The sequence below is a fragment of the Dreissena polymorpha genome, chromosome 4 (assembly GCF_020536995.1).
Source record: "Dreissena polymorpha isolate Duluth1 chromosome 4, UMN_Dpol_1.0, whole genome shotgun sequence".
Taxonomy (NCBI): Eukaryota; Metazoa; Mollusca; class Bivalvia; order Myida; family Dreissenidae; genus Dreissena; species Dreissena polymorpha.
Window position 1 is genome coordinate 74,143,340 of NC_068358.1, and position 27,792 is coordinate 74,171,131.

General features: G+C 35.0%; 1 protein-coding gene across 1 annotated transcript in view; it reads left to right on the forward strand.

Moving 5' to 3' along the window:
• LOC127880289 (girdin-like) overlaps window positions 1–27,792 on the forward strand; it is a 163,806-nt gene that overhangs the window by 27,080 nt on the left and 108,934 nt on the right. Inside the window, exons 6-13 of the mRNA XM_052427637.1 lie at window positions 7,330–7,474; window positions 7,816–7,941; window positions 10,999–11,124; window positions 14,976–15,143; window positions 19,895–20,020; window positions 21,838–22,005; window positions 22,419–22,490; window positions 25,554–25,580. Coding sequence (XP_052283597.1) covers window positions 7,330–7,474; window positions 7,816–7,941; window positions 10,999–11,124; window positions 14,976–15,143; window positions 19,895–20,020; window positions 21,838–22,005; window positions 22,419–22,490; window positions 25,554–25,580 — 958 coding nt within the window. The remainder of the gene's footprint in view (window positions 1–7,329; window positions 7,475–7,815; window positions 7,942–10,998; window positions 11,125–14,975; window positions 15,144–19,894; window positions 20,021–21,837; window positions 22,006–22,418; window positions 22,491–25,553; window positions 25,581–27,792) is intronic.

The following is a 27,792-nucleotide window of genomic DNA, read 5'->3' on the forward strand; positions in this document are numbered from 1 at the left end:
AACATAACAATCTTCTCGTTTAACATTGTAGCAATGTCAAAATAAAACGAAACCTTAACACTTATTCACTTAATAGTTTGCTTGTTAACATACACTTTTCACTGTTCATACAGTTTGATGTTTGTTTTCACAAATATTAATATATCTACATTGTCTGGAGCCAGGCAAGCCCTATGAGCACGGACGAGGTCTCCTGCTGTGGAGAAGATTCTCTCACTGGGCGCTGAGGTTTCTTGCATCACAAGATAGCATTTAAACTAAGTATATGATGAAAGATGCTTTCAAGACATTACATGATGCAGGAACACAATTTGACAGGTCGTGAAATTATGCAAAATTTACCTGAATAGCATTCCAGCCACACTGGATCCACTACCATTGTTTTTAATACAATTCAGAAAGACAATAAGGATTGAAAACTTCCTAATTGCCATTAGGAATTGCATTTGTATTGTGTAAATCCTCCATGATTTCTAATTAGTTTTGCTTTCGGGGCTCATAACGGAATGTCCAATGACACTCTTATACCATAAAAGCCAAAGTATCTCAAATGATTTGCTATTTGACTGTCACACATCAATAAATATTGACTATTATAGGTATCTTTTATCTTTTAAACAGAACCAGTCTTTATAAAAAATGATTCTCGTGAAAATATCGCTAGGTTATATAAAACTATGAAAATAAATATTCGGAACCAAAATTTCCAGGGGTGGATCCGTACCCGTGAAGTTGGATCCGATATCATCGGATATTTCGGGTACCTGTTGCAGCCCTATTGGGCAGTAGACATCTATTGGGAAGTACACATCTATTGGGCAGTGGACATCTATTAGACAGAAGACATCTATTGGGCAGTAGACGTCTATTGGGCAGTAGACGTATATTCTGCTTTAGACATCTATTGGGCAGTGGTATCTATTGGGCAATAGACATCTATTGGGCAGTAGACATCTATAGGGCAGACAACATCTATTGGGCAATAAACATTTATTGGGCAGTGGAAATCTTTTGGACAGTACACATCTATTGGGCAGTGGACATCTATTGGGCAGTAGACATCTTTTGGGCAGTAATAATCTATTGGACAGAAGACATCTATATGGCAGTAGACATCTATTGAGCAGAAGACATCTATTTGGCAGTAGACATCTGTTGGGCAGTAGACATCAATTGGCAGTAGACATCTATTGGGCAGTAGACATCTATTGGCAGTAGACATCTATTAGGCAGTAGACATCTATATGGCAGTGGACATCTATTTGGCAGCAGACATCTTTTGGGCAGCAGACATTTATTGGGCAGTAGACATCTATTGGGCAGTAGACATCTATTGGGCAGACAACATAATAAGGGCAGTAGACATCTATTGGCAGTAGACATCTATTGGGCAGTAGGCATCTATTGGCAGTAGACATCTATATGGCAGTGGACATCTATTTGGCAGCAGACATCTATTGGGCAGTAGACATTTATTGGGCAGTAGACATCTATTGGGCAGATGACATCTATTGGGCAGACGACATCTATTTGGCAGTAGACATCTATTGGGCAGTTGACATCTATTGGCAGTAAACATCTGTTGGGCAGTAGACATCTATTAGGCAGTAGACATCTATATGGCAGTGGACATCTATTTGGCAGCAGACATCTTTTGGGCAGTGGACATTTATTGGGGAGTAGACATCTATTTGGCAGAAGACATCTATTTGGCAGTAGACATCTATAGGGAAGTAGACACCTATAGGGCAGAAGACATATATTTGACAGTAGACGTCTATTTGGCAGTAGACATCTATTCGGCAGTAGACATCTTTTGGGCAGAAGACATATATTTGGCAGTAGACATCTATTGGGCAGTAGACACCTATTGGGCAGAAGACATCTATTTGGTAGTAGACATCTATTGGGCAGTAGGCATCTATTGGGCAGTAAACACCTATTGGGCAGTAGACATTTATTGGACAGTACACATCTATTGGGCAGTGGACATCTATTAGACAGTGGACATCTATTGGGCAGTAGACATCTATTGGGCAGTAGACATTTATTGGGCAGTAGACATCTCTTGGGCAGTAGACATCTCTTGGGCAGTAGACATGTATTGGACAGAAGACATCTATATGGCAGTAGACATCTATTGGGCAGTAGACATCTATTGGCAGTAGACATCTATTTGGCAGTAGACATCTATATGGCAGTGGATTTGACAGCAGACATCTATTGGGCAGTAGACATCTATTGGGCAGTAGACATCTATTGGGCAGAAGACATCTATTGGGAAGTAGACATCTATTTGGCAGTAGACATCAATATGGCAGTGGATTTGACAGCAGACATCTATTGGGCAGTAGACATCTAGTGGGCAGTAGACATCTATTGGGCAGAAGACATCTATTGGGAAGTAGACATCTATTGGGCAGTGGACATCTATTGGGCAGAAGACATCTATTTGCCAGTAGACATCTATTGGGCAGTAGACACCTATTGGGCAGTAGACATTTATTGGACAGTACACATCTATTGGGCAGTGGACATCTATTAGGCAGTGGACATCTATTAGGCAGTAGACATCTCTTGGGCAGTAGACATTTATTGGGCAGTAGACATCTATTGGGCAGTGGTATCTATGGGCAATAGACATCTGTTGGGCAGAATACATCTATTGGGCAATAAACAACTATTGGGCAGTGCAAATCTTTTGGGCAGTACACATCTATTCGGCAGTGGACATTTATTGGGCAGTGGACATCTATTAGGCAGTAGACATCTATTGGGCAGTGTACATCTATTTGGCAGTAGACATCTATTGGGCAGTAGACATCTATTGGCAGTAGACATCAATTTGGCAGTAGACATCTATATGGCAGTGGACATCTTTTGGGCAGTAGACATCTATTGGGCAGTAGTCATCTATTGGACAGTAGACATCTATTTGGCAGTAGACTTCTATTGGCAGTAGACATCTATTGGGCAGTAGACATCTATATGGCAGTGGACATCTTTTGGGCAGTAGACATATTTTGGGTAGTAGACATTTATTGGGCAGTAGACATCTATTGGGCAGTGGAAATCTATATGGCAGTTGTCATCTATTGGTCAGTGGAAATCTCAACCTTTAAGTAACGGGCAGATTATTGATGACCATACTGTTATGCTATAATGCTATAATGTCTGATCATGTTTGCAGTCTCTATAAGCCCTTCTACTACACTGCGGACAGGTATTGAGGACTTAGCGTATGTGAAGCCTTGAGTACACATGAGTTGTATAAATGGCTTGAAATGTTTGTCTTGGTAATTTTTATGCACCCAGTAGGGTGGCATATAGCATTTGAACTGTCTGTCTGTCTGTCCGTCATTCTGTCCAAAAACTTTAACATTGGCCATAACTTTTGCAATATTGAACATTGCAACTTGATATTTGGCATGCATGTGTATCTCATGGAGCTGCACATTTCGAGTGTTGAAAGGTCAAGGTCATCCTTCAAGGTCAAAAGTAAAAAAATACAATCCAAGAGAAGTAATAAGCTTTTAAAGAGAGATAATTTCTAAACCTGCCAAATGATATATTGACATTTTATTTCAAAGCGGCGCAATAGGGGGCATTGTGTTTCTGACAAACACATCTCTTATTTAAAATAAATTTTAGTGGAATTGTAAAGGTAAACGATTGATGAATATTGACACGTGTTTCTTTTTGTATTTCCGGTACTTAAAAGGATTGGAAATGAAACTTTGGATTGGGCTGAAAAGGGATCTTATAAAATGCTCTCATTTAATCAAGATAAAGGTTAAAAAAAAGTATATTCATGTGAACTCAAGTCTATGAAAATGTGTTAGAAATGAGTTGCAACCACTAATGTGTTCACAGTGCTAGTGTTTTTTTGCCAAGCAAATTCTCTTTTCCAGCTATAATGCAGGTAGAACACTTACCAAAAAGCAATTACAATATAAAACTTGTTTTTATTTTCATTTGTTTGTCTCACCAGAGATGCCAGGTAACATGTTTTATTAAGAAAAAGACAGTGCATTTTTTGCAATGAATGTTTAGCACAGTGTTTTTTTTATGCCGCCACTGTTTTAGCCCTTGCTCTTGTCTTTCGGTATGTGTTCCTTAGCTTGTGTTTTGAACTCTTAAAATCCTGGGTAGATCTTGCTTAAATTTTCACATTTGAATGACCGTAATGTATAGATGATAATAAACAAAGGATTCAATGATTTTTTGCAGAATTATGGCCCTTTGTCTGTTCCACATTGAATGCATTGACTTCTAAAACTTGTGTTTTCAACTCCTCTTTAATATATTGAAACTTAAACAGTTGATTTACCTTTATGTGTAGATGATAGTAAACAGGGCTATAGATAACTTTTGGGATATATTGGGTAATTAACCCCCTGTTTTTGACAACAATAGGGTTTTTGTGAATTCAATAGAGTTATAGCAAAAATTTTCACCCTCTACATTTGAGCTTAATTGGGGTTTTCACCCCCGGTTTTTTAACTCAATTGGGTAATTTAGGGAATGACATATATAACATAATAAAAATCAACTAAGGTTACTATATTATTTATACAAATGGAATTCAAAAAGGTACCTGTACATAACAACAAACAATTACTGAATTTCTGATCAAAGTTATTCATTTTTGCGTTGAATAAGACCGATTTTGTGAAACTCGCTGCACATGCAATTGATGAAGTTATGGCTGTTCAAAGCGATGCACCCTGTTTTCGGGTCATTTTGTGTTGTATACCTTGAAAATGAAAGTAGAAATCGGACAGGTCTACGAATAATTACAATACTACCCCAAAGATTGATAATCGCTGGAAAGACTGCCTTCTTTTCTTCATAGGACGGCATATAAACTATGCGGTACATTTTTGTACGGAAAATAACCAGTCTAAAACATAACGCCTGGTGTTCGTAAGAATTGCGTTTCGTGATGCAAGTTTTTTTACTGGAATTACGTTATTAAATTTGTATTTGCGTTTTTGTACGCTTTATTTTGAATTTAATTACTTTTTTGGTTATTTTAATTGCGTAATAACGCAAGCACGCTTGTTATCTATAGCCCTGTAGAAAAGAAAGTAATTTTGACTGCAACAATTTTTGAAAGAATTATGTCCCTTTGTTTATTCACTATTGAATATATAGCTCAAATTTTTGGTTGAAAATCCTCTTTAACTCTAAGCTAAATATTGCTGAAAATTTCACATTTTTATGATCTTAATGTGTGGATGATCTCAAAGAAAGGACTTTGGTTAAAACAAGTTTTGGCAGAATTATGGTTCTTTTTCTAATTATTATGTATCGGATATTATGGTCCCAAACTTTTGTTTTCAACTTCTCTTTAACAACTTGATGGATCTTGCTTGCTCAAACTTTCACAGCTGAATGACATAATCACATTTATTTATAGATGATCGTAAAAAAAGAATTACGCTTTTTCACATTATAATACATCGTTGCAAAATTGTATGTATTCAAATCCTCTAACTTTTTTGAGGATTTTGCTCAAACTTTCACAGCTCAATGTGAAGATGATCAGTATCGAAGGAATTTTGAAAGCGACCAGTTTTGGCCATCTTTTTGTTCGCCTTGAAATGTATGGGGATTTATTTGTATCTAAACATGCGTTATGTGGGCATCGTTGTCTGTGACACATTTCTAGTTGTGTCTAGAGCTCAATCTTCACGCTATTGTAAGCTTAAGCTTTTTCTTCAAAAGCTGCTATTAGAAGCTTTCAAAGATTTCAAACACATTTGTCCTGCATTAATGTCTTTTCCATCTAAAATTTGAATATAATTTTAGAATTGGTATATATTTTATCTTAATTCATACTCAATTTTGATGTCATGATCTTGCTTGTGTGTGTTTATTTGCTTTTTCGTTTTTATTCCTGCTAGTAATAAGGTCAAACAAATGTCTAGACATGTCTTTGTTTAAGTGTGTGTACATGTGTGTATGTAGATTGTTTATTACTGAGGAATTTGAGCCAGAACAACATGGAGATGAGGATTTGAATTGTAGATTTGAATTAATATTTACTTGCTGTTGCTATTTAATGAAATTCTAGAAGAATAAAAACAATATTAATTTTGGCATTGGAAACATGACTGTGATGTTATATTATGTGCAGTGTTGTAGTCTGCTATGTTTTTTCATTGTGCAATCTCATGTAAACCCTGTGACCAAATGACAAATTTATGAAATAATGGCAGATTTTGTTAAGTGATTATTTGGACTTTTTAGTTTTTAGCTCGACTGGCTCATAGCCAGCTCATATACTGCCGTCCGGCGTTTGCCGTCAGCGTCGTGCTAAAACCTTAACATAGGCTCTAAAATCAAAGTGCTTCCACATACAACTTTGAAACTTCATATGAAGTTGCACCTTGATGAGTTTTACACGCCACACCCATTTTTGGGTCAAAAGGTCAAAGGTCAAGGTCACTTCTGACATGCTTTCATTTATTCAAAACTGCACCCACAGCCGAGCGTTGGCACCTGCTATGCGGTACTCTTGTTAGAGCTTATTGGCATTAGAATTATATATTTTCTTATGGTGCTGTTGTTTTATTACTATTGCATTATTAGCTCACCTGAGTAAGAAGTGCTCAAAGTTAGTTATTGTGGTCGGTCATCATACATCATTCATATTGCTAATTATTAGTATCTTTAAAATATCTAGACTTAGTTCAATTTTGGGTCAAATTTATTAAAACATTTGGCCACAAGATAAGTTCATAGAAAACCCTTGTAACCAATTCTGAAGCCACATTTCTGTTATGTCTTGATGAAACTTGGATAGAATGTCTATCTTGCCAATATCTAGACTTGTTTGAATCTGGGTCATTTATGTTCTTAAACTAGTGAACAGTTCAAATCTAAAAGAAACATTGTTACTACTCTAGAAGCCACATTTATTATTCAGTCTTATTTAAACTTAATCAGAATGTTTGTCTTGACAATTTAATACCTAGTCTTTTGATTTTGGTCATTTATGTCCAAAAACAAGGTCAGCCGTTTAAATCTTCGAAAAACCTTGTAACCTCTCTAGTTGTTACTCACTTAGTCTTAAAACTAGGTTACTTGGTAAAATTCTACAAAAACCTAAATTACCACTCAAGAGGCCACATGCAAGGCTCAATCTTGATGGCACTTGTTCCTAATATCTTAACAATATGGAAGCTTTATGCCATGTTGAATTTGGATCAAGAGCATTCAAAAACAAGTGTCTCCAGGACGATTATTAAAAAAAAACTTGGTTACCACTTTAAAGAGCCACATTTATGACCCCACTGATGCCAATTCTGCTGGCTATTACAGGATAGACAAGTTGGACTACGCCCTGCGCTCTCTCCAGGCCCAACATCAGGTGTCTGAGACAGAGAACATCAAGCGTAGCAATCTCCTGCAGCAGACTACATCAGCACTCGCACTGCTGGAAAACGAGAATTCTAAACTTAAAAAGGTACACCCAAGAAATAAGTTTTGAATGTTATTTGCATATCATGTAAAGATGGCTTAATACTGAAAAGTGAGTAGTTGTTACACTAATAATTATCTGAAAAACATGGTATATGAGAACTACAACTATAATTGATTTTTTTTAAGTAACAATTACTTGTGATGTTAAAAATCAAAACCCTGAGCAATCTTAATTGTTGAAAGTATACTAAGAAACATTTCATATTGTGGATCATTTTTTTAATGCTGCTAGAACAGTGCTTTTTTGCATAGGCAGCAAATGTTTCTTTGTGCAAACAAAAACATGACAAACAACAAGTGATTAAATGCTTCATACTTAAACAGGATAAGGACAATCTACGACAAGAGATCCTTGTGGCCAAGGAAGCCATGGAGCTTGCTCGGGAGAAGTTTGGACCCATGGAGGAGGAGAACAAACATGTGAAATATGAACTCGAGAGGCTGAAAGAGGTACCTTTACTATTGTTTAACAACAACCAATATTTAGCTTGACTATTCATGGAAGAGTTGGAGCTATACTACTCTTTAGTAATATTGTATTTTAAGACATTAACAGTATTAGTGAATTTCTGATGGATCCATTACAATTCCAGAAAAACTTAATCCATTCTGAATGTAAACATTCCCTGAAGTTTAAGGGGTAAATGTCTGTTTAATGCACTGGTAAATGTAATTATGGGTTCATTGGCCTTTGAAATATTGGACATTTAAGCTGATCAAAAACAGTATACATGTAAGTCTCTAATCCAGTTAACTAAATGTTTAAGTTTATAAGTGCAGCAATAGTATTTGTTAGTCCACAGAGGTATTTTCATTTGCCAATTTAATTTGTTGTTTTGTTAATGACAGTATTTTTTTCCTCCTAATAACTCTTTTGTGTGTTATTAGATTGGGGTCTGTTTTTGGATGGGTGTTTGGGCCCATCAGATTGTGTCAAACTGGGGTTTTGGTTGAGAAGCTGGAGAACATATTGAAAGATATTAAAGTAACTTAAAGTAACTTCATGTATACATACCTCATAATGAGAACTTTCTTGATACTGCAGCAGAGCTATAAGGGTTGAGGTACCAATAGCTATTTATCAAATGAATGGGTATGAGCATGAGGTGGATGGGTTAATGCCAGGGTCACTTTTTTTCTCAGAATATACAGTGTCCTCACAATTACACGAGAATGAGCTATTATTATTGATATTATATACCTTATATTGAGACCTTGCTTATCACAGGACATGGGGTGAGTGGGGTCAATGGCATTAACTAAAAAAGAAAGACACAATTTAAAAATTGAAAGAATCACCTTGATGAATCCTCCTGTATAAATTTGTTTAAGTATTTGAAACAAATTCCTATGAAAAACTATGTTTGTGTCATTTGAACACTCATATAGATTATTTATTTACATTTTGTATTTATAAGATACTATATGTTATTTTAGACATATATAAGCCTGAATGAGGTAAGATGATGTGTAACCCTTATACTTGTTCAAATAATGTAGTGTGTGTAATCAAGATAACTAGTGGGGCCCTTTGTTTATAATAATTTTGTAGTATTATTTAGACTAATTAGATGGTGGAAGAAAAATTGTTTATATAACAATGAATCTGGTTTAGTTCCAGTCTACAGTCTACTTTTTAAGTATACATTTTTGCTTTAGGAGAGGTCTTTGATATATATAAATATGGTAATTACTTAAAAAACGTGACAACTGTACCTGATCAGGTAAGCTGATCGCCTATGTTCTTTAAAAGTTGATATTATATATTTTTGTGCAACCATGATGTGTGAGGCATTAAGCATTGCACTCATAGGTCTGAATATCCAATTGTATGGATGTACATATATACGTCCAAACATCCTATATAAAAGCTTCTGTTTTGAACTACTCTTTAATCATTGGGTTGATATTACTCAAACTTCCACTGTTGAATACCATTAATGTGGAGATGATTGTAAAGAAATAATTGTGAGCAGTTACCATTTTTGGTTGAATTATAGTCCTTTGTTTGTTTTTCCAACAAAGAATATATAGCTGCATGAAGCTTTTGTATTGAAATCCCCTTTATTACCTGAATTTCACTCAACCTCAGACAAAAAAATTAGTTTTATGTGTAGATGATCGTATAAAAAAATGTCAGTGACCATTATGTGGTAGAATTATGACCATTTGTCTGTTATTCCACTGTAGAATTCAATACATAGTCCCTTGAAGCTTGGCTTTTAGATTGCTCAATGACAACTGGGTAGACCTAAATCAATCCTTCACAGTTGAAGGACTTTAATGTGTCATTGAATGTAAAGAAAGCTATTTTGGTTGAAACAAATTTTGTTTACAAGAATTATAAACCTACATCAGTTTTTTTTCACAGAATAACATAATTTATAGTACCCAAATTCTATGTTTATAATACCTCAAACTGCTTGATGGATTGCGCTCAAACCTTCACAGCTAAATAACCTTAAGGTAGGTGATTATTAAGACAGAAAATATAGCTGCCTTGAGTTTTGACCAAAATAATTATGATCATTTGTCGTTTTGTTAACTTAAGGATTAAAGTGGATTTGTCTTTCTTCAAGCATGTATTATGAGGGCATAATTGTCTGTGACACACTCCTAGTTTTGTATTAGAGTGAGATTTTCACTAATATTTGCCATGTATTGTTTATGACCATAATACTAAACATTCACATATTTCCCCGTCCCCTTCACTACAGAGCGTTCCTTTTTAAAGGTAATATCACAAAAAGAAAACCCTCATTAAGTAGTCTGTCTTTATTTCAAATTAGCAGGTTTTGAGGCAAGGTGTGGCAAATTTATGTTGTTGTCTAACCAATACATGTTGGTGGTTAGTATAGTTGCTTTAATGGTATACTATTGTGACTTTGGCAATTCTGATGATGCTGATGGGTATGATGATGATTTTGTTTGCTAAGTATATTTTCATCCTTTATATTTTCAACCCAAATGCTTCATTATCAGATGATGGTAAAATGGTTTAAGTGAAGGTTTAACAATAATCTTGAGTTTAAATCTAAATGCTCCTTTATAAATTTTACATGACAAAGGGCTCATATAATGTGGCAATATTACAACACTGGCATTTCAATGACTTTAAGCTGTGAGTGGCTTTGACCATACTGAAATTGTTATTTTTACCAGGAGTAAAAGAAAAAGCATGGCTCAAACTAAAAATGACATGAACCTGTTATTGGCTTCAACAATGAATGTTTCTTCCTGTTTATGCACAAGTAGAAAGAGCATAAGGTAAACAGCTATGATGCATGTGCTTAAAGTGTCATTGTGGATTAGCCTATGCAGTCTGCACAGGCTAATCTGGGATGACACTTTGCAGTTATGGAATTAAAAAATAATCAAGTCTAGGCAGAAAGTGTCGTCCCTGATTCAGCTTTGCGGACCGCGCAGGCTAATCTGGGGAAACTCTGTATGCACCTGCATTAAGTTAGGTTTTCTGATAGTGTAGCGTAAATGTTTTTCCCCAAACAGGAGAAAGAGCGAATGTCCCACAAAGCTGAGATGGCGACAGGCAAGCTAAATGAGCTGAAGGACCTAACAGAGACCATGAAGGAGGAGAATGAGAAATTGGCAACCTCCTGGAAAACACTGTCAGAGGTACGCTGAAAGAGATCTGGAACCCAGTTCTATAAGATTCTTAACCCTTTACCTCTCAGAAAAGCTCTTTGAAGCCTGTTGTCCTGATGAAAATCAAATTAAATTAAAGACAGTTCTTAATAGAATCTCGTTTTAAAGCCTTTATTTCCAACATTAAGAAACTTGTGAGCAGCAAACAGTATAACACTTGAACAGACTGCAAGTTACTCGCAGGCTGATCTGGTTATATGCTGTTTGCATATAGCCATTTTCACTTTGCTTCTGAGTGGGAAAGGGGTCAGTACATAGTTGGGCTAGCCAGCTATGTTGCTAGAGATATGGAATGAAAATCCAAGGATCATGGGTTTGATTTCTGGCCACTTAACTGGTGTGGGGATTGGTCATAATTTTTGTTATGGTCATTCTCCCCCTACCTTTGATTAAAGCAGTTTTTACTACTTAGATACGTATATTGACACATTTGTAGTCCTTTCGAAAGTTAAATTTGATTAAATACCTTTCGTACTAAATTCAAGTTTTAAAGGCTTCATTTTAAACACTAAGTTCCTGATGTACAGCAAACAGCAGTAAACCTGAACAGACTGCGAGTCACTCGCAGTCTGTTCTGGATTTATGCTCGTTGCAAAAGCAAAGGCAAACAATCCAAATTAAAAACACTTTAACTTATTATTTTAAATTGATATCATTTTAAATTACAGATTGATGCACATGTGTAATATATAAATGAGCATGATTGGATTGACATTAATTGATAAACGTCATGAATTTCAACCTGGGTGCATTATTAGCCGGATTTTTTTCGAAAAAATCTCGGCTTATAGATTGATGTTGTCGGGCGGGCGGGGGGGGCGGGCGGGCGGGCGGGCGGGGTGGCGGCGTGCTCGAAAATGTTAAAGTTCTTATTTCATGGTATAACTTTGGTATGCTTGGACCTAGAGTCTTCAAACTTGACATGAAGGTTGGCCAGGATTAACAGATGACCACTGGTCATTTCAAGGTCATTCATTTGAAGGTCAAGGTCACTGTGACCTTCAGGCCACGACTTTTATATTTCTTGGTTTACAAAACCGCCGACCCTAATTTTTGGAAAATGGGAAAAAAAATAAAATCGGAAAATCGTCTTTTTTTTTATAAATATTTTATTCCCGACCGCACTGCAAAACGAGCGAAACGAGAAAAAAAAACGATCCGGTTTGAGTACGGTTGCGAATAAAATCAAGTAAGTACAATCAACGATTGGTTCACATATATTTAATTGCAGAGATCGGGATATTTTTCAATGTGACACATTATGTACCAGTCCTTTTATGGGCACTTCTCAAAATTTATTTCGGGTAAAAATTACAGACAATAAGAAAATCAGCGTCAGTCAAATGTCGACCCCATCAAAATTTATTTCCGTGTCTGTGACGCAACTATATTGTTTAACATGTTGATTATATTAAACAAACCCGATAGTATTTGATAATTAGTATAAATAATCCAATAAAACACTGCCATTATTTACGATATATGTGTTTAGGAATTTTGTAAACACGTCCGCCATTATAGTTTATAGGAACTGTACAGAAAGTTTGGAAATCGGAACAAATCGGTATATCTCGGAAAATCATTGATAAATGCATTTGTCGTTTCAACGCTTTGGGCCGAGTAATTTCGGCAAATCGGAACTCAACTTGTGTAAAACACTAGCTCAATTAACCGTTAAACTCCGCCTCCGTTCTCTGCAAAAGATTCGAAGGCGGAGCTATGCACGTGCTTTTATTAAATTGGAGGATTGGAATTGAGAACCAAACACACAATTGATTCGGCATGTTGATTGCTAGACAAAGGAAGCCAATTTTTTCGGCGCGAAATTTGTCGCTTTATTGCTTTCGACAGAAAGCGGCTTTCCTTTGATGACGTCAAACTGTCAATTCACACAGACTGCACATTTTCGGAAGACTTTAACTGACTCCTTGTTTACAATTCCAGTAAAAAAGAAAACACTTGCTAACATTAAACTTTGGATTAAATTATCAAAATAAAGCAAAAGCGAAGTTGACAAATATGATTAAATTAATTCGCGTCAGTTCAAATAAGACGTTTTGCGTTGTAAATCAACGAGTTTTCATGACAACAACAACTTTGACAAACATTACCGCGACGACGCATGGATCGATCTACCTCGATTTTTTTTTTCATGTACGATCTCATAAGTCGAGTAAGAGCAAACACATACCGGGTAATTTGTGTATGAGTAGTTTATCTTATATAAGATTTATGCAACGGGCATCGCATTGTGTAATGGTGCGCATCCAATTATGGAAATGAAGCGCAGTTTTTCGTTTTAATGGGAGAAGAACGCTTGTCATGTAATGCAGTGTTTAAAATTGCCTGATGTTACATAAGGTGCTGTAAGGACTCATTTTATTTGAAGATATAGATGTGTTTCATTGCATAATTTGATTTTTTGTCTCTGTGTTTAAGGTTAAACTGATGTTCTGATGTTATTAGTATTAACTTTTTTTTCCAATGATGTTTTTTTTTTTTTTTTTTTTTTCGACCGCCCGATGGACCATTTTCAAAATAATTTTTGTAAACCAATAAAAAAAAAAGTCGTGGCCTCAATATAAAAAATGTTAAAGTTGTTATAACTTTGGTATGCTTGGACCTAGAGTCTTGAAACTTGACATGAAGGTTGGCCATAACTAGTTAGTAACCACTGGTCATTTCAAGGTCATTCATTTGAAGGTCAAGGTCACTGTGACCTTGAATGTAAAAATGTTAAAGTTCTTATTTCATGGTATAACTTTGGTATGCTTGGACCTAGAGTCTTCAAACTTGACATGAAGGTTGGCCAGGATTAACAGATGACCACTGGTCATTTCAAGGTCATTCATTTGAAGGTGAAGGTCACTGTGACCTTCAATATAAAAATGTTAAAGTTGTTATAACTTTGGTATGCTTGGACCTAGAGTCTTGAAACTTGACATGAAGGTTGGCCAGAACTAGTAAGTAACCACTGGACATTTCAAGGTCATTCATTTGAAGGTCAAGGTCACTGTGACCTTGAATGTAAAAATGTTAAAGTTGTTATAACTTTGGTATGCTTGGACCTAGAGTCTTGAAACTTGACATGAAGGTTGGCCAGAACTAGTAAGTAACCACTGGACATTTCAAGGTCATTCATTTGAAGGTCAAGGTCACTGTGACCTTGAATGTAAAAATGTTAAAGTTCTTATTTCATGTTATAACTTTGGTATGCTTGTACCTAGAGTCTTCAAACTTGAAATAAAGATTGGCCAGTACTAGAAGATGACCACTGGTCATTTCAAGGTCATTCATTTGAAGGTCAAGGTCACTGTGACCTTAAATGTTAAAATGTTAAAATTGTTATAACTTTGGTATGCTTGGACATAGAGTCTTCAAACTTGACATGAAGGTTTGCAAGCACACTTAGATGACCACTGGTCATTTCAAGGTCATTCATTCTAAGGTCAAGGTCACTGTGACCTTGAATGTAAAAATGTTAAAGTTCTTATAACTTTGGTAGGTAAAAATGTTAAATGTCAATTCAAGTTCATATTTGTGACCTTAAATGTTATTGTTGTTCATGTATATGCATGCATTCAAAACATAACACAAGGTTTGCTCATGCCTTGAAAAGTACTTACATTTCATTTTGACCTTTGAACAATATTTCAGTAATTTAAGTATTGCATTGACAAAAACACGAAAGGTACTTTCCTGTCATTTAAATAAAAAATCCGGCTTCAATGCGGTCATCTCCGACCGCGGAACTCTTGTTTTAATATTTGCGCTAGTATCTTGAGGCCCTGCACGTTGAAAAAGTGATTGTTCATAATTAGGAGAAGCAGAAACTTGCGCGTGAGATTGATCACAATCAGGAGAATCATCGAGAGGCCAGGGCGAGGGTAACCAGTCTGGCCACAGAGCGAGACCGACTGTTCAGTGAAAAAATGGAGATGACCAGTCGAATACAGCAGCTCATGATTGATAAGGAACAGATAGAAAAGGTACGAGAAAGGGGAAGTCCTGGTACTTAAGACCTTCACTAGTGGGATTTATGCATGAATTCGTATTTGTTATATTGAAATTGATAATAATTGATGATAATAACTGTTCTTCTGTTCTGTTCTCTTATAAAACTATTTGTTGAAAAAAAAAGTTTTATTCCATCAACAGAAATGCATGTATTTGAAAGCTATCATTGAATAAGCTTTATTAATTCACACCTTATTAGAAAAAGCAAACAAACATGTTAACGATAACATTTTCTTGAATTGTATGACACAATTATAAGTTTTTCTTTATGATAGGAGGATTTTCTTTTGTTTAATTTCAAAACATCACAAGGACAATGCGATAAATCGAAAAATCTTGTAAGTGTTGAAAAAAGAAAATTTAATTTTAATTGCTTGGCCGAAAGTAGAACACAGAAATTACTTGCCAAGATTTTTGGCTTATGTTTTAGAGCCTTATTACATAAGCTTATCTTTATTCAACACTAACATAATTTTCTGTGTATATTTGTAGACATTCTTAAGAATAAGTCGTTTGTGTTGCTTGTTACTTATGCACTTCCCATGTATTTAGTGTTGTGAAAGAGAAAACATCCTTGAAGCACATGTATGAAACTACCATATCACGTTGACGCTTATATATCTGTTCATTTATTATCACAATTGTCACACAATTATACACAATTATTCTATCCCATTTTTTTTATTGTTATGTGTTATCATATAATTGCATCCTGAACATTCAATGTTCCATGTGCACTTATTTGGAATCGGTATAATGTTACTATCAGTAGCATAACAGTGTAAGCATAAGGGACTTTTAGTTTATCACCAGTCTTTCCATGTTTTTGCCCATATCTGGATCCTGTGGTAACTAAAAAATTACAAATGCTAGTTTGAAACTCAGTATGTGGATAGATGGCCACCTGGTTAACACTCTGCAACGCCGATATTATGCGGTCTGTTTTATGGCAATGTCCAACATAAGGCAAGTTGGCCATGGACCCCATTTTTTATTTTTCACACACTTTTCTGTATAATCCTACATTCATAACTAAATGAGTTTTGGTCCAGATTGTACGTGACTTAGTTAAATATCATGCTGATAATCACTGACATGATTCTGGTAATCAAAGTGGCCAATCACTGCTCTTGCAGCCGTATGCACGATGTCCCCATGGATCCCATATAAAGGATTTGCAGTGTTTACATGTTATGGCATTTCGTTGCTGGACAACAATAATTAATGTTCATATGGTTACAGAAATTATTGAAAACTAAATTGTCCATCCTACCATAAATCTAAAATACGTAAGAAAGGTTAAAAGAAAGCCTAATGAAACTTTTAGAGATCTTGTACTTTCTCCAACAACATTAAACCAGTAAGGGACTTCTGGTTTGTCTGTGACAAAGCTCGTGTTCAACTTATTCCATTATTGAGTGGTCTAAAGTTGCTGTACATATAATCAGATAATTATAATCAGTACAGAAATGTTGATTTTCCATAGGCTTGGAGGATTATTATGGAGAAGAAAGACCTCATGGACAAGGTTGATACGTTCTCAAAGGTGTCTAGGAGTTTTTTCTATTATATTTAGTGGGATGGAATATTTGCATGAAGCCTTGTAGATGCAGACCATTGGTTTCAGTTTTGATTCATAGTTTTATCCTTATTCCCCTACCATATAAGCCTTGCAGACTTGCATCATATTATTGTGATTCATTTGCTATAGGTGAATTAATTGAACTTCGTGATAATTTAAGTATGTTCAAAACACAAGTTCAGAAAAGCATTACCTATATTGACTTAATCATGTGTGAACATTTTTGTGAATGCCTGTTGTTGTCTTTGAAAGGACCTCTATGTATCTAAGTAGCTATGACTTGCATTTCTGCCCCATACTTTGGAGTTGGACTCAAATGAAATTGTTAAGTTTGCTTAAATAAATAAATTCCTATTTGTTTTATGTAATTTAAAGAAGCATATATTCATAGAAATAAATGTGTACGCATGGTTACAATGCTCTAATGGTCTCACACAAAAAGTTGTTTTCAGAAAGTTAGCGTAATTTATTCTTACATCAAAATTGTCGAGTGATTGTTTTCTTTGTTTTACATTTACATGATCACAGACTCTGATCAGGGTAAGGTTAATGCAGTGAATTTCAGGCGTGTGATGCTATGTTAAAGTATTTTGTATTGTTTTTGTATGCCACTCATAAACCGATGTGGTTTGAGCTGTGGTTTTTAAAATGCATTGAAGATTTTAGGGCATATCACAATGTGATCCTGTCTTTGGTAATCATATGTCTAAAGTGTCATTCCAGATTAGCGTGTGCAGTCAGCACAGGCTAATGTGGGACAACTCTTCTGTTTTTTTTGTGGTTTTATTCGTTTTAAGGACGTCTTTTGTAAACGAAAATCCATTTGAGGCGTAAAGTGTCTTCCCTGATTAATTGGTATGGAATGCTCAGGCTAATCAGAGACGATACTTTATTCTAATCCATTAAACCCGGTTTTTCTAAAGACCGGCTCATCTTGATTTCTTTGAAGAGACTTGAAAAATTGTTTGATAGTGTTTTTTTAATGTCCATGTACACTTGGGAAAATACACTGTTAATAATGGGTTTTCAGAAAGAACAAAATTATGGGATGGGTTGGACACACACCTAATGCATATTTTTGTTAATTGTCTAATTGATTTATGCTAGGTTTTGTTGCTGTTGTTGCTACATAAGCTAGTTCATTGCTTATCTGTTTTTTTATATCAGATACACTTGCATTTGATTTCAGCATTTACCATTTATTGAGAAGGTAGAGGTTCATTTTTCAATGTTGCAATCTAACTGTTGTTGCTTGCGTGATTTTATACCTTGAATTATTTTCCTTGACTTTTGAAACATTTGTATTCTCATTAGTCTATTACAATATGCCATTATTATAATTTAATTATAATTATATAATTGTGAACCATATTTTCATACATGTATTGATATTTCGGATTAATTGATGATATTGTTATCCCCCACCATAGGCGGAGGGATATTGTTTTGGCTTGTCCGTCCGTCCGTATTTCCGTCCGTCCGGCACTTTTGTGTCCGGAGCCTTATCTTGGAAGTGCTTTGGCGGATTTCATTGAAACTTGATATGAGTATATATATGGATAAGAGGATGATGCACGCCAAATGGCATTGTACACCATTTGTTAATAATGGAGTTATGGCCCTTTTTATCTTAAAAAAAATGCTTTTTTAGTGTCCAGAAGCGTGTTTGCGGGGGATATCAATTCAGCGTTTTATTTGTATTCCCTTTTTAGAAAATATGTACGCAAAATGAATTTAATCAGTTATATCTAACAAATATGAATCCTATGGTATTAGATTTAATATTTCTGAGAATACAGATGGTGTACAAATGTATCCTAGTGTATTCCTTTTTACAGTTGACACCAACTATTAATACATTTTGCCTTAAATTTCTGTATGACCGTTAATGTTTTTTTCCCAACCAGTTTTGAATATTGTGCGCACATGATAGTTACATAGTACTGTAACATATCTAGATGTTTGTTGGTACATGGTCTAAGTAGTTTTGCTAGAATTTATTGCTTAGATAGAATTTTATAGAGCTTTATTGGTCTTGTAGCTAGGAACAATTTGATAAATGTGCTATTGAATGTTTGCATAGTCAAGTTTAATTGTATCTAATGTTCTGAATTCAAGTTATCAGCAGGAATAATTGTATTACTAAAAATCTATTCAGAATAAAGTATAGTTTCTTACTGTTACAATGTAGTTAATATATTGTTGTTTGTATAAACAGTCATAAATAAAGAAATGAGGGTTTCAATATTCAATAAGATTAAATGTACGTAATTATGACTGTGTGAAGACATAATAATTGTGAATTAGTCAAATGTATTTCAATAATACTTTGCATCCATTTAAGGCCTGAACTCAAACAGGCTTGATGATTGTAGGTTGATTTTTGTTAAAAGCCAAGTTCTGCAACTTTTAAGGATAATACATACTGAAACGATGTTGGACATATTTCTTCAAAACATTGTCTACATGCCCCCTTTAATTAATTATAAGAATCTTTGGAAATATGCGTCATAATTGTCAAAGGAATTGCTCATACATGATCTTTGCACTTACCCATTATGAATACCTAGTAGTAAATATGAATTAGCGCACATATAATTATACCCCTGAAAACAAAGTTTAAGAGGATTTATATTGGAGTTGCTCTGTCTGTCAGTTTAATTGGCAGTCAGTCTTTTTAAAGAAAATTATGTTACTTGATTAAACAAATTCCATATTTCTCAAGCAATTGAATATTAACTTGAAACATTTCATTAACAAGTACTGCAGCTGTGCAAGACACAAAACTTCACATGCAATGATCCACTTGAGTTATGCACCTTGAAGTAAGCTATGAGCCCGGCTGCTATGCCTGTGACAAGGGGGTGTAGGAGTTGTTTTAGTTATGTTTTTTGTCAAATCTTCTAGTTCTGACATGTGACCCACGCCAAAAAGTCTTAATGCAATAAGTGCAGTCTGGTCAGGAGATAATCTGTCCACTATGAAGTTATGCAAGGTTTTATGGTCTCATTGGTCGACAGGGTAGCACCTGACCAGACTGGGTGGATGCACAGAGTTGTCTCTAGTTACACTGGCTGGATGGTGCATTATACCCATTTGTTATTAAGTAACTCATATTTCACACATACATCCCATTTGCAGACAAAGATTGCTCTGGAGGAGCAGATAGCTGAGCAGGAGGAGGAGCTTACAAGGGTCCGTAAGGGGGTCAAACGCAAGGATGAGGAGAGACGCATCCTGGAGGAGACACTGCAGGAGTCAAAAAATGTAAGGAAATATTACAACAAGCATTGAAAACTGCAGTTTAGCTGTATTTTTTAGCAAATGCATTTTTTTGTCATGTTATTCTTTTACTATTCCTTTCTTGTTTTATACCAGTCATGGAAATATAACAGTTAAGGGTTTATTGAGTTGTGTTAATTGCAATCTCATGTAGCACTTCTGCCGTTATGAAAGATTATTCCAGGTTGGCATAGAATGTTTATAAATTTATACATTGTAAAAACCAACAAAATTTGTTGATTTTCAAATTTTATTAAAACCCCCCCAAAAAAATTCTTACATTTTTGATGTTCAGAAAGCAAAGAATTTTGAACCCCCAAAGAAATCAATTTTTAGCTCATCTATTTTTTGAAAAAAAATTATGAGCTATTGTCATCACCTTGGCGTCGGCGTTGGCATCTGGTTAAGTTTTGCGTTTAGGTCCACTTTTCTCATAAAGTATCAATGCTATTTCATTCAAACTTGGTACACTTACTTGCCATCATGAGGGGACTGGGCAGGAAAAGTTAGATATCTCTGGCGTGCATTTTGACAGAATAATGTGCCCTTTTTATACCTAGAAAATTGAAAATTTTGGTTAAGTTTTGTGTTTAGGTCCACTTTATTCATTAAGTATCAAAGCTATTGCTTTCATACTTGCAACACTTACTAACTATCATAAGGGGACTGTGCAGGCACAGTTATGTAACTCTGACTGGCTTTTTGACAGAATTATGTGCCCTTTTTATACTTAGAAAATTGAAAATTTGGTTAAGTTTTGTGTTTAGGTCCACTTTATTCCTAAACTATCAAAGCTATTGCTTTCATAATTGCTACACTTACTAACTATCATAAGGGGACTGCGCAGGCAAAGTTATGTTACTCTGACTGGCATTTTGACGGAATTATGGGCCCTTTATACTTAGAAAATTTGGTTTAGTTTTGTGTTTTGGTCCACTTTACCCCTAAAGTATCATAGATATTGCTTTCATACTTGGAACACTCGCAAACTATCATAAGGGGACAGTAAAGGACAACTTGCATAACTCTGGTTGTCATTTTTACGGAATGATGGCCCTTTTTTGACTTAGTAACTTCGAATATATGGTTAAATTTTGTGTTTAGATCCACTTTACTTCTAAAGTATCAAGGCTATTGCTTTCAAACTTCAAATACTTTCATGCTATCATGTGGGTACTGTACCTGGCAAGTTGAATTTTACCTTGACCTTTAAATGACCTTGACTCTCAAGGTCAAATTATTAAATTTTGCTAAAATTGCCATAACTTCCTTTATTTATGATTAGATTTGATTGATACTTTGACAAAACAACTCTTACCTGACATACCACAATAGCCTCCACCCAAACCATCCCCCATGCCCCCCCCCAATCGAATCTTCCCCCCTGAATTTTTTTTATTTTTTATAAAGATCATCTTATAAATGACCACCACACCCTCACACTGTACCCCCCCCCCCTAATTTTTTTTTTCAACATGGTTAAAAAACACAAATATTTTTTTTTATTATTTTATTTTTGAAATACCATCCAACCATCCCACCCAAGTATCCCCCCCCCCCCAATTTTTTTTTTATGTTTTTATTTTTTATATTTTTTTTGGCATTTTTGGAAGATAATGTAATAAATGACCACACCCCCACACTATACACCCCTCTCCACTCCACCCCTCCCTCCTTTGTGATTCAAATTGAGATAGGTCCCTTCACCTTTAAAAAGAAAAATAGATGAGCGGTCTGCACCCGCAAGGCGGTGCTCTTGTTTAAACTCTATTTCATTCATAAGGCCATTAAATGTGTTTCAGAACTACGATGACCTATACAAAGAGTTGTCTAACGTGCGTGCATACTATGAGCGATCCCTGGAGCAGATCAGCGTACTTGAGAACAACAAGCAGCTGGCTGTGCAGCAACTGGAACTGTCTGAACATGAAAAGGAGAGACTGCATACTGACAATGATAGGCTGAGAGATGTGAGAATCAGGCATTAGCCATTTACCACTCAGATACGCATTGTGATGATTTTGTAGTCACTTAGAAAATCAAATTTAATTTGAGACCTTCTTTACTTGATTCATTTATTAAAAGCTTTCTTTCAAGCCCTAAGATACTGATGAGCAGATTGTTTGGTGTTTGCATACAGCCATTTTCACTCAGCTTTTTAGCGGGAAAGGGTTATACAAGAGTGATAATAATGCAAAATACAAGAATGGTAATCATATAAAATAAAGAAAATTACACTTCTGCTTTTCCTAAAATCCATTTAGGCATAAAAGTGTCCTCCTGATGAGCCCGCACAGGCTAATATGAGATGACACTTAATTGAGGCACAGGCATTATGCCAGGTTTTTCCAGAGTGGGACTCATTTAGAATGCCATGTTTCAGTTACTGGATGGCAAGTCTAGAGACTTAAAGCACGAGAGAGAGCAACTGGAGGAGGCAGTCCTTGACCTCAAGGTATCCTGGTTGCCATGGCAACATTGCTTTTGTAATAAAAGTGGACATTTATAATAATAGAGCAGTTATTTAAAATGTAATTTAGTTTTTAGCTCACCTGTCACGAAGTGACATGGTGAGCTTATGTGACCGTGTGATGTCCGGCGTCCGTATGTGTGTGCGTGCGTGCTTGTGTGCGTGTGTCCGTCAACAATTTGTTTGTGTAGACAGTAGAGGTCACAGTTTTCATCCAATCTTTATGAAATTTGGTCAGAATGTTTATCTTGATAAAATATGGGTTGGGATTGTATTTGGGTCATCTGGGGTCAAAAACTAGGTCACTAGGTCAAAAACTAGGTCTCAATAGGTCAAATAATAGAAAAACCTTGTGTAGACAATAGAGGTCGCAGTTTTCATCCAATCTTTATGAAATTTGGTCAGAATGTTTATCTTGATGAAATCTGGGTTGGGATTGTATTTTGGTCATCAGGGGTCAAAAACTAGGTCACTAGGTCAAAAACTAGGTCAACTAATAGAAAAACCTTGTGTAGACAGTAGAGGTCACAGTTTTCATCCAATCTTTATGAAATTTAGTCAGAATGTTTATCTTGATGAAATCTGGGTAGGGATTGTGTTTGGGTCATCTGGGGTCAAAAACTAGGTCACTAGGTCAAAAATTAGGTCAAATAGTAGAAAACCTTGTGTAGACAGTAGAGGTCACAGTTTTCATTCAATCTTTATAAAATTTGGTCAGAATGTTTATCTTGATGAAATCTGGGTTGGGATTGTATTTGGGTCATCTGAGGACAAAAACTAGGTCACTAGGTCAAATAATAGAAAAACCTTCAACAATTTGTTTGTGTAGACAGTAGAGGTCACAGTTTTCATCCAATCTTTATGAAATTTGGTCAGAATGTTTATCTTGATGAAATCTGGGTTAGGATTGTATTTGGGTCATCTGGGGTCAAAAACTAGGTCACTAGGTCAAAAACTAGGTCACTAGGTCAAATAATAGAAAAACCTTGTATAGACAATAGAGGTCACAGTTTTCATCCAATTTTTATAAAATTTGGTCAGAATGTTTATCTTGATGAAATTTGGGTTGGGATTGTATTTGGGTCACCTGGGGTCAAAACTAGGTCACTAGGTCAAATAATAGAAAAACCTTGTGTAGACAATAGAGGGAGCATTACCGCTATATTCCCTGTCTGCAAGTGTTCAACATTGAGCCACATACATAAACTTGTACTCATTACTTTTTAACAACTCAATACTCAACTGCAACATTAATATATAATTGAGAGTTACACTCCCTATGTGTTATCATATATTGTCTTTTTTTCCTTTCCTTTTCATATAATTACATGTACACATGCAACTTCACTTTACATTTGAGAGCTGTTAAATCAGGCTCTGGCATCCCTATTAATTAAAGTTCATATATATAAACATATCTCACCAATGATTAGATCTTGTTGTGTGGCATTTAGTTTAAACCTTAAATATACTCATAAAAATGGTACTTGACTGTGTATGTAAACATATTGTGGAAATGTTCAACCACTTTGTGATCTGGAAAACCCTCGAGTATTATTATTGTATTATTCAAACATATTACACATATGTGTATCCCTTTTATCAATAAGACTTATATTTAAATAGTCCTATTTGGACTCTAACATTTAAAACACAGATCACAAAGTCTAAAGACTCCAACAAAACCCATTGCAGTATATACTGAACAATGGGTCTGGTAATGATGATGCCACATACAACAGTATGTGTGTTTTCACCATCTTTACTTATAAAAATTGGGCTATTCTTTCTCTCTCTCCTCCTTAAAAAAACAAAACAAACAATAACATACAATAACAACATCATATGATAATAATTAATAATAAGCACAGTAACATTACATAAACATAATAATTTATAACTATAAAATAAGTCCAAGTTCTTTTGGATTTATCATCTTTTTCTTTCATTTATATTTTTTGCATATAAACTATTATTGTTTACTTTTTCTTAAAGTACAAATTCAGCTGTTGGAAAATCTATTTATAAACGGATTGACCTACTGGCAATCCGTAATAATAAATTTCGGCCAATCAGCGCCATCGTTCTATAAGCGCATCAACCAATTAAAACGCCGCTTTTTAACAGCGATAGGCATATCCACTGTAAAGTACTGCGTCTTTTTAACGCTTCATATAAAGGCTATATATTTTTAAACCAATAGATTTTTATTAAGGCACCGTACCAACACTGCAAAGTTTTATATTTATATCAATGGTACAGCCCAGTAAAATCGGGCTGTCCATTTTATGGCCGTTTTCGACCTTTTTAAGCAGAGTTATATGTTAAGCAGTGTGCTCGGGCAATTGTTTTTAACCGAAGTCCCGAGGGTAAATAACCCCATTAGTCAGACAATAGAGGTCACAGTTTTCATCTAATCTTTATGAAATTTGGTCAGAATGTTTATCTTGATAAAATCTGGGTTGGGATTGTATTTGGTTAGTCAGGTGAGCGATTCAGGGCCATCATGGCCGTCTTGTATAGACTTTTAAACTATGTTGGTATTTCATAATAAAACATATTAAGGTTTAGATTTAAGGCTTTGAAGCAGTTCAAAGTGTAAAAAAACAGGCTTGAAATAGTCAAGATCTTAACTGCCTTAAAATTTAAATAAATAAAGTGAATGTACTTGTGTATTTTTATTAATAGCATGAACAAAATCAAACATGACAGAGTCACTCATCTGCAATGTTTGCCACTTCTGTGTGCTCTGTCCATATGCCTTAGAAGAATTATTGGAAAAGGCTTGCATATATATTTGTTAATAATTTAATTTACATTTATTATAATTGATAACATTGCGTTTTGGATTAATAAGCAATTAATTGATCTAATTTTTTAAAAATCTTTGTGTAAAGGACTATGATCAAAAATTAATTATTTAATATTGGTTTAATACTAATGATGTTAATTTTCCCATGTAGTAATATAAAGAGGATGTTGGTGCCCCAAGTTTGTAAAAGTATTTACTCAGTATATAATTGAAAACAAAAACATGTGTTTTAACAGGTGATTCAAACCCTAGCTCAGTTGCAGGTGAAATTAAATGTGTTTTAAATCATTAAAATTGTTACAAAGTTGCTTTTCACCAGTTTTTTTTCATTTAAATCATGAATAAAACTTGTATATTAACTATTAATTTTGCATGTAGCATACTAAGTGAAATGTGCAAAAAGTAACACAGACAAGCAATAATTATCACAGCTTCAAATATTTTATTGACTCACTTGCATGTTTTTCGGTAAAAGCTTGCTTAAATAAGAAACATGTTTTCTTTCATTTGTTCTATGTCTTAAATTTAATACAATCTTCTGCTGTGTAATTTTGCAGAAACTGGAGGTACTAACATGTTTGCTGCTTATCTAGGAATTTTTTTGTGTGGTTTCCAAAGCTAGATACGTGTTATAATCTTTTAAATGAAAAATTTAGCAAAAAAACAATAACAGGTTCAGATGTTGTTTGATTGTTTAAGCTGTTTTTGTGCATATGGTAGACATGACTGTGTTAAATCTTATGAATGTATATAATAAAGTAATGAAGGCATGTAGAACACAATTAGAAGTGCAAATTCTATAGGTAAATATTCAGTATTTTTTTCACCATTATGGGAATGGGGCTGGGTACCTGTGGACAGGGAAAAATCCTGGTGTTATGACCAAAATTGGGACATATTGTTGTTTTGCTAAAAATGCTTCAAAATTGAGAATGAATATTTTATTGTCATTCATATATATTCAACAGCCTAAGTGTTGAATATGGAACTAAAACAATACAGTTTGAATTAACAAGGTCAGATCTCATTAGCATATGCTAATTGTTACATACATATAGGTACTAAACTCTGCTGGCTTGCACATGTGTATAACTGTATTATATGTGAGAATGCTGTGAGTTGGATAAGTGGTCTTTAATGTGAAACTATCAATATTTAATGGCTAGACACTTGATCTGATTATTGGATAATAAAAATAGATAGAATTGCTTGTGTTCTATAATGTAGGTTTCATTGGCTTTGACATAGTTATAGTCATAGTGTATAGCAATAAATAAATACGAAAGATAACACTTATTTGCAGTCAAAACTAATTATAGAATCTAGCCTCACTATGCATGTAGTTTGTTGATTGAACATGCAATTGTTATAATCCAAAAAATGTTTATTGAAAGTCAAATGTTTTGTCTGTAGTTTTTTTAAAGCCCCTATCAATCCAACAGTTCATTCTGAAATGGAATCATTTCTGTCAAAAGTGAATGATGTTTATTTCTCTGAAAACTATTTTTATGTCCCCCACTATAGTAGTGGGGGACATATCGTTTTTGCCCTGTCTGTCTGTTGGTCTGTTGGTCTGTTTGCGCCAACTTTAACATTTTGCAATAACTTTTGCTATATTGAAGATAGCAACTTCATATTTGGCATGCATATGTATCTTATGAAGCTGCACATTTTGAGTGGTGAAAGGTCAAGGTCAAGGTCATCCTTCAAGGTCAGAGGTCAAATATATGTGGCCAAAATCTCTCATTTTATGAATACTTTTGCAATATTGAAGATAGCAACTTGATATTTGGCATGCATGTGTATATCATGGAGCTGCACATTTTGAGTGGTGAAAGGTCAAGGTCATCCTTCAAGGTCAGAGGTCAAATATATGTGGCCCAAATCGCTTATTTTATAAATACTTTTGCAATATTGAAGATAGCAACTTGATATTTGGCATGCATGTGCATCTCATGGAGCTGCACATTTTGAGTGGTGAAAGGTCAAGGTCATCCTTCAAGGTCAGAGGTCAAATATATGTGGCCCAAATCGCTTATTTTATAAATACTTTTGCAATATTGAAGATAGCAACTTGATATTTGGCATGCATGTGCATCTCATGGAGCTGCACATTTTGAGTGATGAAAGGTCAAGGTCATCCTTCAAGGTCAGAGGTCAAATATATGTGGCCCAAATCGCTTATTTTATTAATTCTTTTGCAATATTGAAGATAGCAACTTGATATTTGGCATGCATGTGTATCTCATGGAGCTGCACATTTTCAGTGGTGAAAGGTCAAGGTCAAGGTCATCCTTCACAAGGTCAAGGTCATCCTTCAAGGTCAAACATCATATAGGGGGACATTGTGTTTCACAAACGCATCTTGTTTATTCAACAAATTATTTAATTTGTTTATGTGAGAAAGCACTGTACTGTACACTTGTACTCAGTCAAGAGTACAGATTTCAATGCAGTTGTGTGTACATATGGGTC